General features: G+C 39.9%; 1 protein-coding gene across 7 annotated transcripts; it reads right to left on the bottom strand.

Moving 5' to 3' along the window:
- Positions 1 to 1,734: 1,734 nt before the first annotated feature.
- On the bottom strand, positions 1,735 to 5,068 carry LOC121745899 (alanine--glyoxylate aminotransferase 2 homolog 2, mitochondrial-like). 7 transcript variants are annotated; one of them, XM_042139854.1, is made up of 8 exons: positions 4,820 to 5,068; positions 4,429 to 4,520; positions 3,720 to 4,339; positions 2,998 to 3,168; positions 2,746 to 2,889; positions 2,505 to 2,684; positions 2,086 to 2,425; positions 1,766 to 2,002 (listed from the first exon to the last, which is right to left on the bottom strand). In XM_042139854.1, exons 3-8 carry the CDS (start codon positions 3,813 to 3,815, stop codon positions 1,974 to 1,976), a joined length of 960 nt encoding a protein of 319 aa, XP_041995788.1. In that variant the 5' UTR covers positions 3,816 to 4,339; positions 4,429 to 4,520; positions 4,820 to 5,068; the 3' UTR covers positions 1,766 to 1,973. The 7 variants fall into 7 exon arrangements, with proteins under 7 accessions (XP_041995782.1, XP_041995788.1, XP_041995792.1 ...); XM_042139858.1 differs by lacking the exon at positions 4,820 to 5,068 and having other exon boundaries at positions 3,720 to 3,928; positions 4,278 to 4,339; positions 4,429 to 4,577; XM_042139844.1 differs by having other exon boundaries at positions 3,720 to 4,520.
- Positions 5,069 to 15,845: the final 10,777 nt, after the last annotated feature.

The raw sequence follows: 15,845 nt of genomic DNA, 5'->3' as shown, positions 1-15,845 counted from the left end.
CCAAATCAAATCTGGTTTCGTCCTCCATTGTTTTTCGATCACTTCTTATTCTCCTACGTGTCCTTTCAAGTTCGAAATCGAGCGACTCTAAGATGTTCTTCGCAGAACGCGTTCGCATACACTACCTGAAAGAGACAGAAACAAAAACAAACTAAAAATTAAAAATAGAAAGCAATTAAAATCCAAAGTAGCAAATTCGTCCGTTTGAAGATATCAATCACGTAGTGAATGTTGTCCCAGGCAATGACGCCAAAAACTTGATGCACTTTTTATTAGCACTAAATAAACCTGCAAGTATACAGAGTATATATAGTATAGCTAAAGGTTAGTACCGGATATCGAACACAGGGAAAACAATCACAAATTGACTATCTTCTACTAAGCTTCCTTCAATATTTGAAAAACTGAAAGTTTTAGAATTTTTGAAAACTAAAAACAGTTTGAAAGCAAGTAACCAACTAATTGCAAGTAATCAAAGAGGTAAAATATGAGAGATAACAGAATTCCAGGGATGCGCGTTCACAGTTATGGTTATACAAATTCCAACTACAATACCCTAACATGAGTCACATAAGTTTTGCCCATGCGGCACAAGTGTAGATTACTAACACACTAGGGTTGTCAATCCTAGATCCGTAACTCCTAAAAGTTCCTAAGACCCTTATAAAGTACTCACTCACAATTAACAGTGTCGTTTTAAGGGAAGCTAATTGTAGTATCTACTAAATGGACCTAACTCGCCAACCTCCTCTCACAATTATGTAGCAAGTTATATTAATTCATCACCGAATGTGTCACTCAAACGTGAAGCATTATCCAACAACTTAGGGAAGAAACGAAGTAAAAACAAAATGGATATTAAATAGAAAATGGAATTGTATAACCAAAGTCGTTACTAACACATCCCGAATCCTATGAATTTAGTTACACATGATAGAATAATCTAAAAATATAGATTGTAGGGAAAACAAAGTGAACATAAGACCTAAAGCAATAAAACCTAAAGGTTGAATCCTTGTAGCCTTGATCTTCTCTTGATTCCTTCTTCAACCTCTTGCACAATGAAGAACTCTCAAATTTATGCTCTAAAATTAAATGGCAAAAAGAGGATCCTTAATGAAGAGGTTTGAGGGGGTATTTATAGGGGAAAATTTGAGCAACAGCAAATAAGGTAAAAAGTGGCTCGGTTTGGTAAATCTTGGGGAGAAAGTAGGTCAATTATGTGGGCCGCTTTTTCTCAGCGGGCCGCTGCACCTTGGCCAGCGGTCGTTGCATGGTGTTCTGTAGCCTCTGCCTCATGGATAGCGGTCGCTACACTTCATCCCAGCGGTCTGACTCATGCTAATTTTGCAATCAATATGTCACCCACAAGTGTATGGGGTATGTAGCACGTGGCAAGCTAAAATTATCGATCCATGAAGACTAAAAGCTTGTTTGAGTACTATGATGCAATGTCAAACACTATCTAGACTAATAAAAGGAGATTTTTGGTTTTTCTTAACTAATAGCAAGGAACAAGTAAGCAAATTAAGACAATTAACTAAGCAAAGCAAGTAAAAGATGGTTTTCACACAAATTGGGAAAGGTAGGGATATGGATCCGTTAGATTGGATCAAGGATGTCATCTAAGGGTCATGCTCATCTACGCAAGAGAAATAAAGGAGACCGAAATGAGAACAATAATACGTTATTAAAAATTACTAGTACTCTACTAGATTAATTAAGTTGCCATAATAAACAAAATTCCATTTTTGTAGACCTTTTATTTTATTCTGGGAAGATACTTCACTGATCCAACTCTATACCTTCGACATTGAATAGTCCATCGCATCCACAAGGAAATCAGCATCAACATAATAAATCAGCATCAACATAAGGTTGCAACGAAATTAATCAATGCGATATGAACACGAACTAGCATCCTCCTCGGTGAAGCAGAGGGGCGGTGTGATCCTGAACACATTGCCAAAGAACTACCCTTTCCCAATCACCACTCCCAAATCTGTCAACACAACATTTACACATTAGGATTTTTTAGTACAAGCATGATCATCAAAATGGAATTCAAGTAGAAAAGAACATCACCTTTCATTAGTTCCAGTATATAAATAGTCTCATCCTTGGCAGGGGTTTTCAGCTGCCGGTTCGTGACAAGCTCTATTACAAGCATCAACCCTCTTTCCCTGACATCCCTGGTGATCTCGTATTTGTTCTTCAAGGAAACGAGGCGATCCTTGAGGTACGGCCCGACAGTGAGAGCATTCTGCTGAAGATGTTCCTTCTCTATCACTTTAAGCACTGCAAGACCGGCAGCGCTGCGGACCGGATTGCCACCAAACGTGTTGAAATAGTTCCGATGAGTCAAGACCTTTGCAATCTCGGGCGTGGTCACCACTGCACCGAGTGGCATTCCATTCCCAATGCCCTGAGATGATATATACACACGCAATATAATAAATGCAGTGTTGATGTGGAGACATAACTTGGAAAAAATGAGAAACTACCTTGGCCAAGGTTACTATATCATGCACAACCCCATGGGCTTCAAAGCCCCAAAAATGGCTCCCCGTACAACCAAAGCCCGATTGGACCTCATCAGATATGTAAAGGCCACCTGCCTTTCTTATGGTGTCGTAGACAGCAGGAAGATATCCCGGAGCCAACTCCATGACCCCACCAACACCCTGTCGAGATTGCAATCATCAATCCTTATACACTACAAGACAAAAAAAACAAGATGTGTACCTGGATGGCTTCAGCAATGAAGGCACCAACACGACCAGACGTTCCGTAAGTGACTATATCATCCACATCTCTTGCATACTTCAACCCGTCCAACCCAAAGATTCCTCTGTACTGGTTTGGATTCAGTGCATGATGCACTCCAGTCTGTCAAAAATAGAAGCAAAGATGTAACACGCTCAACTTTTGAAAAATCAAGAGATTTTGTTCAATAAAAAAATACAAAACAAGAGATTTTGTTCAATATCAAAATACCTGCACAACATTGAATTTGTAGCTTCCTTGAGCAGTGGCAACCATTGTGCCGGCAGCATTACCATGATAGTCGTTCCTAATCGAAACCACATCGTGGCAGCCACTGTACAATTGCGCCATCATCAAGGCCAGCTCTTTCGCCTCCGTCCCCGAATTCATGAAGAAAACAACCTAAATCAGAACAACAATTATTACTACTAGCAGTTGAATTTTTTTAAATTAACCATAATTTAGAAAGGAAAAGAATGTGTCACTAAGTTGATAAATTATCTTAATCTTTTGTTCCTAAGTTGAAGATAAATTATCTTAATCTTTTGCATTTTAAGGAGATTTTTATTTGTGTCCCCTAATTTTAGTTGGAACACCAACAATAAGGACACTTTGTAAAGTGTTGTTGGTATAATTAGACACATAAATCAGCGTCCTTAATAGTACTCCCTGCGTCCCATAAAAGATGTCACACTTGTGGGATGGCACGGGATTTTAGGAGGTTTTGTTTTGTGTGTTGAATGAAGAGAAAAAATATATTTTTATATTAATATGAGAGAGAACTTTTTCTAAAAATAGAAATGTGACATCTTTTGTGGGACAAACTAAAAAAAAAAAGTGTGACATCTATTATGAGACGGATGGAGTATTAAAAAGCGCCCTTAACCGTTATCTGTGTTGCAGTGAAAGGCCAAAAAATATAAGTACTTGTTTTCGCAATGTTTTTTATAAACCTTGAGATCGCCGGGAAACTTGGAAGCGAGCGCCTCGGTAAAATCAGCGATAGCAGGATTGAGATAGAGAACAATGGGATGCTGGAGGCGCTTCATCTGATTAACGACAACGTCCACCACCTCGGGGTGGCTGTGGCCACATCCCACGGTGGCGATCCCGCCAGACGCGTCGAGTTACCTCTGCTGGGAAGAAACCAAACAACCAAAGCCTGCGGAAGCACAAACGGTGTTCTTTCTCTCCCAATAACACAAGTCCGATAATTATTTCAAACACAATATGGCACGATAATATCAAAGACAAACAATCAGCAGAAATATAAACTGAGACAACGATTTTTACGTGGAAAACCCTTTCGAAGCAAAAGGGAAAAACCACGGGACTTGAGAGTCCACTCAAAAACTCCACTATAATATGTTTTTGCTACAAGATCAAATATCCAACCTCTGCAACTAGTATGAACTCCAACTAGGTTGATAAAACAATCTTAAGCAAAATACCCAAAACAAGATAAGAAAATCACCAAAACAGGGGCTGACTTCGACACCAGAAAATCTGACCTTACTGTTCACGGATCAACAATCCCACCGTACAATATCAAGATCTTCAAGTCGACTACCCACTGTCCGAATTTCAGCTCAATCAAACCACGGATGAATACCCGATCGAAGCCTCGAACAGAACTGCACCAAGCTGAAAATCTGCACTCACCTTTCACAAAATGGAGTTACACGTTGCCACTTAATCTCTCAATTTTGACACTGAATTGATGATAACAGCAGCTGACCCTCTCCTTCTTTTCTCTGCACCACCGTTTCAGTTTTTTTGTGATTCACCCAAATCAAAAGATGTGGTGTCAATTTCTAATTAAACACACACACTAATTAGCATTAAAAAAATGCCCATTTATTTGGGCCAACTTGAGTTGGGCTCCCACATAATGGGACCAGCCCAACAACCTCCGCCCCTTGTCGTCGAACAGATACTATTCTTCCCATCAACCAAACACAACTTTGCAAAACATAAAAAAAAAAAAAAAAACAAATCACATTAACATTCAAAGAGAATACTAATAATAAAATATTCAGGTTGCGAATGTTACAGGATTTTTGAAGGAATGGAAGATGGAGGGGTTGAGGAACTGGCCGCGCTTGGCGAGGATCTCGTCGGTGGAGGGGCCGGTATATGGTGATTGGTGGGGCGACGTAGTCGAAGGCAGGAATTTTTGGGAGAGGAGGTTCGTTGGTGAGAGAGAGAGTGGATTTGGATTTGGCGGCGGCGCAGCGGGAGAATGAGTGTCTACGCATCACCATCATCATCTTCACAATCTCTCTCACACAAAAATGTGGGAAAGAAAAGTTGATTTGTGAAGATGGAGATACAATGCGTTGAAAGGGTATATATATAGAGAGAGGAGGGAGTAATTATGAAGATAATCTTGTCTCTTATTTTCTACAATTTTTTAACTATAATGATCATGTTTTCAATTTCCCCTACAATATATTGTAAAGACTAATCTTGACTCTTATTTTCTACAATTTTCTGACTTTTTCATTATTTTAGAAAGATCATGTTTTCAATTTCACTAAAATCTATTGTCATTTGCATTTTCTTTTGTGCGAATAGGAATTCGTATATTTTGCCGTCACGTTTAATATTATACATTTACATTTTGGCAACTAATAAAAGTCTCCATTTTGACAAGCAGATTCAGAACAACTACAGTTATTTGCGTATTTTTCCTTCTTAGGAAAATAGCTTTAAAAATCATTAACTTTCTTTAAAATTTGGTATTTTCCACAAACTATAATATTGGTGACGGTAAGAAATACCATGAACTTGATAGATATACTTAGTGACGAAACCAGGAATTTGAAGAAGTTGGGGCTGAAAATTAACGATAGTGTAACGTTACATTCATGTTATCTGCGGAAAAGATCGCATACGTATTCAAGATTATCAATTTATAGATCAAGTGTATGTAGTACTACATTTTTATATTAATACAAATATATATAAATTATAAGGATATAGTAAAATAAATTACGAAAATATGAATTTATATATACAAGTAATAAATTATAAATATAGAGTATTATATTATATTAATATAAATACATAAGAATTATTGAAATATAGTAAAATTTAATAAACTATTTTAATATTAAATTATATGTAAACATAATCTAGTTTTAAATTATAAATACAAGAAATTAATACACATACTATTACATACTCCCCCGCTCCATAGTAATAGAGTCATTTTGCCATTTTGGTACGTGGTGAGGTCGAGATCGACGGATTGGAATTGGATCAAGTTATATGGAAGATAACCGAACCGGTCGGATCAGTTAGCAAATTGTCGTTGCCACTTAATCAAATCAATCCTCAAACCGACTCACATAAGAAAAATATTTATAACTCCCAATTTTGCACAACTTAAACAGTAAAGCGGCAAGTTCGGGGTCGATCCCACAGAGAAGTTGGTGTGTCGAGTGTGTGAGTAGTGAACAGGGGGGGTTGGTTGTTGCCACGCTTTAACTTGGGAGTTTTTAACTACTGTTTTTAATCTAGGCAGAATTAAACTAGCTAGCTTGATCAATGGAACTTTAACTACTAGGTCAAGTGAATTGCAGGTAACAACGGAAAAGTAAATGCGAGGATGTAAACGAAAAATAACTTCGATTAAACTAAAAACTGAGTACAGCGTGATATTAAACTAAGCTAACACTTCGGAAACTAGAAAGCGGTAAAAACTGAGAAGAATCTCAGCGGGAAACTTAAGATAATGCTAACAGAAATGAGTATTCTACAGCGCTACCTTCGGTCGCCCTTTTAACTAAGCTATCTAAACTAAACTAGAGAACTGGTCTAAACTAAGCTAGGGAGCTGAGCTACACTAAGCTAAGCTAAACTAGACGGAAAGTAAAGTCTCAGATCTTTCTTTGTGATGGCACACCCTCTATTTATAAGCTCGATTCGGCCTCCAGCTGGATAACGATCTTGACAGGGAATATTCGCTAATGCTGAGAATGAGCGACTCATTGATTGCTACGTGCTCTTTCTTCTAGAATGACGATGCTTTCGAGTAACAGATTCCTGACTCAGCCCCGTCCTTGCGTCTCATATTCAGGCACGTGTCCCCTTCTAGAACGTTGTCCTTGATAACAGAATGGTGCGTCATATCCAGCTCATTTCCTCACGTGTTCTTCTTCTAGAAGCCAGCAGTCCCCACCTAACTGTTTGATCGCTCCCCCTTGATGAACTCCCCCGATTCTTGGCCCTTTTTCACCTTTTGTACTTGCTTGATCAGTTCGGCCTTGCTGCCTTGGGCAAGTAGCATTTCTGCACATTTTAACACTTGTTTTGCGCGATAAACCGATCAAGTAGTATACATTTTACCCTTAAACCGATGCATGAAATGAGCCTTATCAAACTGCTTACACTTAAAGCATACTTGTCCTCAAGTATAAAGAAAAAGAAAAGAAAAAGATAAGGCAAATTTCAGGCATGGTTTACTTATTTCACAAGTAAAGAAAAATGAAAAGAAAAACACGTATTCACATGTATGCATTAGACCGAATAATTTTCCAACAATCATACCCGAGGTCGAGGTCAATCCAATCTTCAGTAGCTTATGTTTCTTTTCTTTCGCCTTTGCTTGATCAAGGTGTCAGCTTGTCAAGATTGCTCAATTCAAAACCACTGTTGGATTCACTCAGTCACTCATTTCTCACCAGAGATGTTAGGACTGTTCACTCGGTGTTGCCATAAATTTAATACCTTGAATCGGACTGCACAAGATAGTTCCTTAAGGTCTTTGTTTTGGGTTGTAACAGGGCTCAAGGGTAGTAACGTATTAGGGTAGGGTCCTAGGGGTTCTAAGTTCAAATATAAAATTTTAAAGAAAAATCACATGAGTCAAAAGCCAAAGATTTGACTGAACTCGCTGGATCAGAATTGGGATATTTATTTCTTCCTCTTCTCGATGTTCCTTCTCGATCAAATTTCGACCTTTAGCCTTATAACTTTCTGCTTATTTGTTTACTTTTGATTTTCTGGGTCAGGTTACAACCATTTCCTGCCTTTTCTTTTTCTCAAACCTTTTCATCATTTTTTTTAGTCCTAATGCCTTTAGTCCTTATTACTTGTGCAATTTTCATCTCAATATTAAAAGTCAGCCTCTCGTAAAAATTTTTCTTTTGTAAAAATAGTAGAAAGTGTTATACTTTTGGCTTATAACTCACATATAGAGAGGCTTCACAGTTGGTTTAGAAATTGAGCATTTCCATCATACTTGCGTCGTTCAAATTGATCAAGTTTTTGCAATCAAGTTTTTCATGTGAGCATACTGAATCCTTTTTCTAACTCTCCAAAAAAGTAATCAAGTCTTCCATTTATCCAATTTCATGCATATTGCCTATTTAATTACTAATTGGAATTTTGAAAAATTTTAGCATGTATGATTCTACTGTAACTAACCCGTCCCCACTCCCCACTGCATATGAACTCGTCCTCGAGGGACTGAATGCAGTGAAAAAAAGGGTTAGGCACAGGCGACGGCACAACAACAAGAGAAACTTCTCACACTTAGACCTGATACTGGGCTAAGTGTGAGACAGTGCCAGCAATCAACACATGCTAATATAGAAAAAACATAACACATGGACAAAACAAAACACAACTCCCATAAACTTCTCACACTTAGTCCAGACATATGACTAAGTGTGAGAACGGAGTCAAAAATATAATTTACACAAAGAAACAGGGTTAAGGGTGATACTACTGCCTTCCAGATTGTTGAATCAGGGGAATGTTGCGCGCCTTCCTTATCGCCTCCATTACCACGCCTTATGTCAGCCGGGTTCAAATATTGGAGTGGGTCGATGAATCTAGGAGGCAATAATGGGGCTCTGGTGGTTGGTGGTCTGGGTGGTAACAAGGACCTCTAATTATCACTGTTGATGTCGGCTCCTGATGAAAACGAGGAAGTATTGGAAGTCTCGAGTTGATTGCCCTGCATTTCTTTCTGATTATGTTTGCTGGTGATTTGAATTTAGATGAGGATAGCACAAAGGTTCTGAAGGTAGTTGATGGAAAGTGAGATCCGGAAGAGCCCCTTTTATACTCAAGCTCCGACTGTTGAGATTTCCGCCTGTTGAGATCTCTGTGACTTTTCGCGTACCGGTGCGCCTTTTCAGAATGCCAGATGGCAAAGCTTCTCAGATACGCTTCCTTCCTCTCTCCAGGACGTCCTTTCATTTCAATCAGTCGGCGCCGCCTGACACCTCTCCAATTACTGCGCACGTCTTATTATCACCTGCTCTTATCAACTCACTCACTGCACCACCAATTAAATTCAAATTGCACTGATCACGTGGACCATTAAATCCCGATGACAACTCACATAGTTCCGCTTGATCAGTTTCTTTCCTCCACTTTCGTCTTTTTAATTATCTAAAAAGAAAACTAAAATATTTACATTACACTATCTAGGGAGTGACTGGTGTCCTTAGGATGTCACTTGATCAGACCGAAGATTGGATTTATGTTTCTTGACCAAGCAGACTACCCAAGAATACGCAGTAGCTCCCTATACATGTTTACTAGATAATATTGGGCAAGGTCAGTAGAATTTCTTCCACTACACCTGCTTCAGCCTTGTCTCTATAGGGATTGACCCTATTACCTTTTACCACAAAAGAGAACGAATTGGAAGGGTCTCCCTTGCGCGTGTTTGCCTCCAGTGTGTGTGTCGCCGTGGCGATATGGGGGTCTGCCCATTCAGAATCCCGCTCCCTGGATATCAGTTTGATTTGACTCTGGAATGGTGGCTCTTTCTGTTCACCGATGGGTTCTTCCTTTCTCGAGGAGAAGTTGGTCACTCTTTTTTTTTTGTGGCTGGGTGCCTGCACCGATTTGGATTTATTTCCATCGGGTTTGCCATTTTCCACTTGACGTCTTCTTCACCCAGCCTCAGTTTTTTTCCTGATTGTCTCCTCTGTCCATGCAGACTTGGTTCAACTGGATTGTAATACGCTTGGTCAGGCAAGTCCTTGAGGGTACTTGGCGATTCAGGTAGTTGCCTTGTTGGCGTGGGATTCTTCTCCCGCACCCTTCTCAGTAGAGAAGCTTGGTCAGGTGGTTTTTCATTCCGATCCGGTTGAGGATCTCTCTTGACTTGGCTGGTTGTGATGGCTGGCAGAATTCCATATTTGCCTTTTAAGTGGCTTCATCATCCATTTCTGCAGTCATTGTTGTATCCAACCATTCTGCTGCCTCTCTCTTGAGTTGTTCATCTTCAGCGGAACCAGAGGATGGCTCTTCGAAGGATTCTTTTTTTGGATACTTTTGTTTCCGAGGGCTGGTAGTGTCTACTGTTTGAATGCTCTCGTTGTCCCGTGGCTTCCTCTCAGCTTTATCAATTTCGAAGGTAAGCTGTTCTCCATTAAAACTCAGCTTCATTGTCCTTTGGCGGACGTCGATGACTATGCTGGCTGTGGATAAGAATGGCCTTCCCAAAAGGATGCCAACAGACTCTTCTGTTCCTGACTCTGTCGTCTTTATGATGAAGAAGTCGGTGGGGTACATGAACTTGTTTATCTTGACAAGTTCATCTTCCAGGACTCCTTCGGGGTAGATGCGAGACCCTTCTGCTAACTGTATCTCCATATCGGTTTTGACAAGCTTAGCATCTTCCAGGTTCTCGTATATAGAATACGACATAATATTGATGGAAGCCCCTAAGTCGCACATTGCTTGCTTCATTTGGACGTCTCTGATGGAAATTGGAAGCGTAAATACCCATGGGTCAGTTCTCTTGGGGGAAGATCACCAGGTTGGATCATACCGGTCACTTTTTCTGCTTCGACCCTCCTTCTCTTTTCAGTAACCTGTTCACGGATGTTAGACTCTTCTTCCGTTGTTACTTGATCAAGGGCGCTGGATTCAAAGTTTTTATTATGACTGGACCTGGGTGATGAAAAACTTGAAGTTAAGCTTTGATAAACTCCTGATTTCAGAGAGACTGTGTTGACATTCTCTCGCCCCGCTGGTGGTTGCACTGTAGCTGGAATCTTTCCTTCATTACCTCTCAGCTCGCCCAGTGACAGGGTGACCTGAGATAACTGCTTCATAAGCATTTCTAATGCAGCTCTCTGTTCCTTCTGGGCTTCCTGTATTTCTCGCACAGCATCATGGAGCTAGTGTGGGATCATCATATCCCCTGGACCTTCACTTTGCTGCATGTTATTTCTCTGATTAAATCGGCCTCCTCCATGGCCTTGCTGGTAGTAGCCGGAAGTTCCATACTGCTCTAGCTGGTTCTGGAAATGACCTTGCTGGTTCCCTTGGAAATACTGTGAGTTTCCTCTTTGGTATTGCGGAACATAATTCACCAGTTGATTGTTTGATCTTTGGTATTGCGGAACATAATTCACCAGTTGATTGTTTGGCTGCCTTCCTTGATTGCTAAACTGAGGGATTTGATGCTGGTACCCCCAGTCTCCTTCCTGTTGTCGGCTTGACCAGCTAGGTTGTCCTCCACTTGACCAACCTACCTGACCTCCCTGTATTCTATTCCCTCCAGTGTTTGGTCTATCTAGGATTCGAGCTGGCCAGTTGGACTGCCCGTCAGAGGGTTGTACCTGTTGTGTCGCGGTTAGTTCTGGTTGGCTTTGATTTTGATCAGTCCATTTGAAGTTGGGGTGGTCCATCCACGGAGCATCTCTCTGCTCCCCCTGGATCCAGTTGCCATTTGTGTTCCAGTGGCCTACGGCGTTTACTTGCTCTATCTCAGGGGGAAACTCGCAGTAATAGTAGTGATGCTCTTCTGGCAGTGGCGGCTGCGGCACATACTGTGTCTCCTTCGGTGCAGGTGGTGGCGACGGTCTCGTTTTTTCTACTGCTTCCAGCAGTCTCTTCTCCATCTGCTCGAATCGAGCCTCCAGCTTTTCATCGTTACGCGCGCTCTGCTGCGTGCACTGCTCCTCTCCTGTACTGCCCTCGAGATGTTTCGTACGAACGCTTAGCCTCAATCAGCCTCTCCAAAATATTCTTAGCTTGGCTAAAAAGGGTTTTTGAGAAATCCCCTTGTGCTGCGAGGTTGAGGTCGTTCTTGCTCTCCACAGTGAGTCCGCCATAGAAGATCGAGTAGATCTTCTTCTCTCCCAGCTTGTGGTTAGGACATGGCAGCCCCTGGAACCTATCCCAGTACTGGCCGAGGGGCTCGACATACTCCTGTCTAGCTTCTGTAATTTCCCTTTTCAGGGCACTTGTTTTCGATGCTGAAAAAAACGATCGAGGAATATCATGCGGAATTCGGCCCAAGTCTTGATGGATCCTTCTGGCAGCCTAGACAGCCAGACACCCGCATCGCCTTTCAAAACGAAGGGAATAGCCTTCAGCCTGTAATCTTCGGATGTGGATCCAGCTGGCACGGGCTGAATATCACAGTATCGGCAGAATTCCTCCAGAAAAGCATACGGACACTCCTTCGAAAGGCCGTAGAAGTGGGACAAAACGGCCAGTACTCCTGATTTGATTGCGATGGTCCGCATCCCAGGAGTAGCGGCGATGGCATGTGTGGGCTCTATCTCATCATGAGCGTGTAGAGAGCCGATTCCCGAGTCGTCAGGGACAAGGGCCATTTTTACTTCTGCTTGTTCAGGTGGTGGTGGGTTTGTGTTCTGCTCGGTGGCTGCTGCTGCTTGTGCAGCTCTGTAACGAGTGGTAACTACGCCGGCTTCCTGGATTCTCCACTGAGTGTTAGTTCTTCTGTATATCAAGGGATGATTCTAGTAATCGCCTTGGTGGTACCTTCTCATCAACAGCAGAAAAACAAATGAGAAAAGAAAGAAATAAAACTATTTACTCCTACGCACTACACACAAACATAAAATAACACCATGCTTCCCCGGCAACGGCGCCATTTTGGTGAGGTCGAGATCGACGGATTGGAATTGGATCAAGTTATATGGAAGATAACCAAACCGGTCGGATCAGTTAGAAAATTGTCATTGCCACTTAATCAAATCAATCCTCAAACCGACTCACGCAAGAAAAATATTTATAACTCCCAATTTTGCACAACTTTAACAGTAAAGCGGCAAGTTCGGGGTCGATCCCACGAGAAGTTGGTGTGTCGAGTGTGTGAGTAGTGAACAGAGGGGTTGGCTGCTGCCACGCGTTAACTTAGGAGTTTTTAAACTAGCTAGCTTGATCAATGGAACTTTAACAACTGGGTCAAGTGAATTGCAGGTAACAGCGGAAAAGTAAATGCGAGGATGTAAACGAAAAATAACTTCGATTAAACTAAAAACTGAGTACATCGTGAAATTAAACTAAGCTAACACTTCAGAAACTAGAAAGCGGTAAAAACTGAGAAGAATTTCAGCGGGAAACTTAAGATAACGCTAACAGAAATGAGTATTTTGCAGCGCTCCCTTCGGTCGCCCTTTTAACTAAGCTATCTAAACTAAACTAGAGAACCGATCTAAACTAAGCTAGGGAGCTGAACTACACTAAGCTAAGCTAAACTAGACGGAAAGTAAAGTCTTCGATTTTTCTTTGTGATGACACACCCTCTATTTATAAGCTCGATTCGGCCTCCAGCTGGATAACGATTTTGACAGGGAATATTCGCTAATGTTGAGAATGAGCGACTCATTGATTGCTACGTGCCATTTCTTCTAGAATGACGACGCTTTTGAGTAACAGATTCTTGACTCAGCTCCGTCCTTGTGTCTCATAAGCTAGCACGTGTCCCCTTCTAGAACGTCGTTCTTGATAACAGAATGGTGCGCCATATCCAGCTCATTTCCTCACGTGTTCTTCTTCTAGAAGCCAGCGGTCCCCGCCTAATTGCTTGATCACTCCCTCTTGATCAACTCCCCCGATTCTTGGCCTTTTATCGCCTTTTGTACTTGTTTGATCTGTTCGGCCTTGCTACCTTGGTCAAGCGGCATTTCTGCACATTTTAACACTTGTTTTGCGCGATAAACCGATCATGTAGTATACATTTTACCCTTAAACCGATGCATGAAATGAGCCTTATCAGTACGTTTCATAGTAATAGAGTAATTTCCGATTTTAGTAAAAGTCAACTCATTTTTCTACACCTACTTTACTCTCTCTTACTTTATTCTCTCTTCATCTCTCTACCTTTTTTATTTTCCACTTTACTCTCCATTTACTTAACTCACCTAACACAATTTTTCTTAATCTCCGTGCAAAAAAGAAATGCCCCCATTACTATGGAACGGAGGGAGTACAAAAGAAAAATTTTATTAGTAATTGAGGCTATCTTATTCTCCAAATCTTCTTAATATTCCCTCCGTCCCAGATAGTTTGTCTCACTTTGACCGAGCACGGAGGTTAAGAAATGTAATGAAAAAGGAGTTGAAAAAATTAGTGGAATGTGGGTCCTACTTTTATATATTAATTTTATAATAAAATGTGAGTAGGAATGAATTAGTGGAATATGGAGTTCACTACTAAAATTGGTAAAAAATGAAATGGGACAAACTATGTGGAACAGACTGAAATGGAAAAATGGGACAAACTATCTCGGACGAAAGGAGTAATTAAGATTAAAATATACGTAACACGTTTCCCCACTGTCTTCAGCACTAATTTATATATTTTCTATAAAACTTTTTATCAATGTTATCATCATCATATTCATATGTATAAATCTATATTAAGTACAAAAACTATTACTACTACTGAAAAATTAAATAAAATATAACTAAGAAGGTTAAAGTAAGGGAATTTGATGATTTCTCATGGGTTCTTAGTAGGGAACTTGATCGGATCTAGTAAGAAGAAAAACGAGTTCACAATCTAGATAGGCCTTGACTACTTATTTGTATGGTTTTAGTGTTTATGATAATTCTCTCTTACCTAAGAAGAGATTAGTAACACTAGTGTGGTAAAACACTGAAAGGATCAACACGAAATATATTATTTATTGTTATATACTGAAAGAATATATTTCAGAAAATTTAGTATTTCTTAGTATATGCAAATAATATTGATATCGTTTATTTAATCAGACGCCACTTTGACTTATCAATATGTGAGAGTTTTTCACAACTCAATCATGATATCTTGAGTGGTATTAATTGAAAAACATGATAATATTAGAATATTATTTCATATAATTCGCGTACCCAGTGTGGTATGATTAATCCCCAAGAGGTGTTTGAAAAAAGAATTTATTATTCAGAAAACTGCGCAGTTGTATGAATAATAAATAAAGTTTCAAACTAGAAAAACTCTTTGGAGAATTAATTTAAATAAAGTCGCATAGCAGACAAAGAATTAAAGTAATGGATTAAGATAAACTAAAATACGGGAAATATTATAAAATAAAATGGAACCCAAGTTATTCGTAATTTGGTGATTTAGATGGGAGTCCAATATTATTCTTTAGTGGAACAAAATAATATCCCATTGGATAATATATTAAATCATGAGTTAATTGATTTAATTAGAATTTTATCTAATCAGTGAGCCCACCATATAATTCACTACATAGATCCTCACTCTAGTCCAAACCTAGGCCAACTTATAAATAGTGAGAAGAGATGGGAAAACCTAGACTACACATTCACAACTCCAAAGACCCTAACCCTAGCCGACGATAAATCGGCCCCTGTCACTTCCTTTGCCTCGATTTTCGAGCCATCAAAATAGGAAGATCTAGGGTTTTTGTCTTGGTCTTGTCTTGTTCATTCTAATCTATAGAATTGAATCGAGATAGATTATTTTGTGTATTGTTCTTCCTAGATCTCATCAAACTTCTATTGATTCTTCAAGATCCGCCCACACGGATGAATAATCAAGGACGTGGGAATAGAATGGAAGATTCGTGGTCAATAAATCAAGGATTATCGGGTGGTGCAGCAAGCAACGTCAATCTTTCAATTGATAGAAAGGTAACAATCTGATCTGCATCAAATAAGCATGTTTATGTATGTTTTGATGTGTTTTATCTATAGATATAGAATAATTGCATGAAATTAGAATCAAATACATAATCACCTAAATAGATTCATAAGGACCATTTTATTTTCCGTGTCTTCCGCTATGGTAACCCCAACATAGATTAAGCTAGAAATATTCAA

Source organism: Salvia splendens, chromosome 1, assembly GCF_004379255.2.
Source record: "Salvia splendens isolate huo1 chromosome 1, SspV2, whole genome shotgun sequence".
NCBI classification, from domain to species: Eukaryota; Viridiplantae; Streptophyta; class Magnoliopsida; order Lamiales; family Lamiaceae; genus Salvia; species Salvia splendens.
The sequence above is the reverse complement of the archived record's forward strand: the minus strand, read 5'-3'. Positions and strand labels throughout refer to the sequence as shown.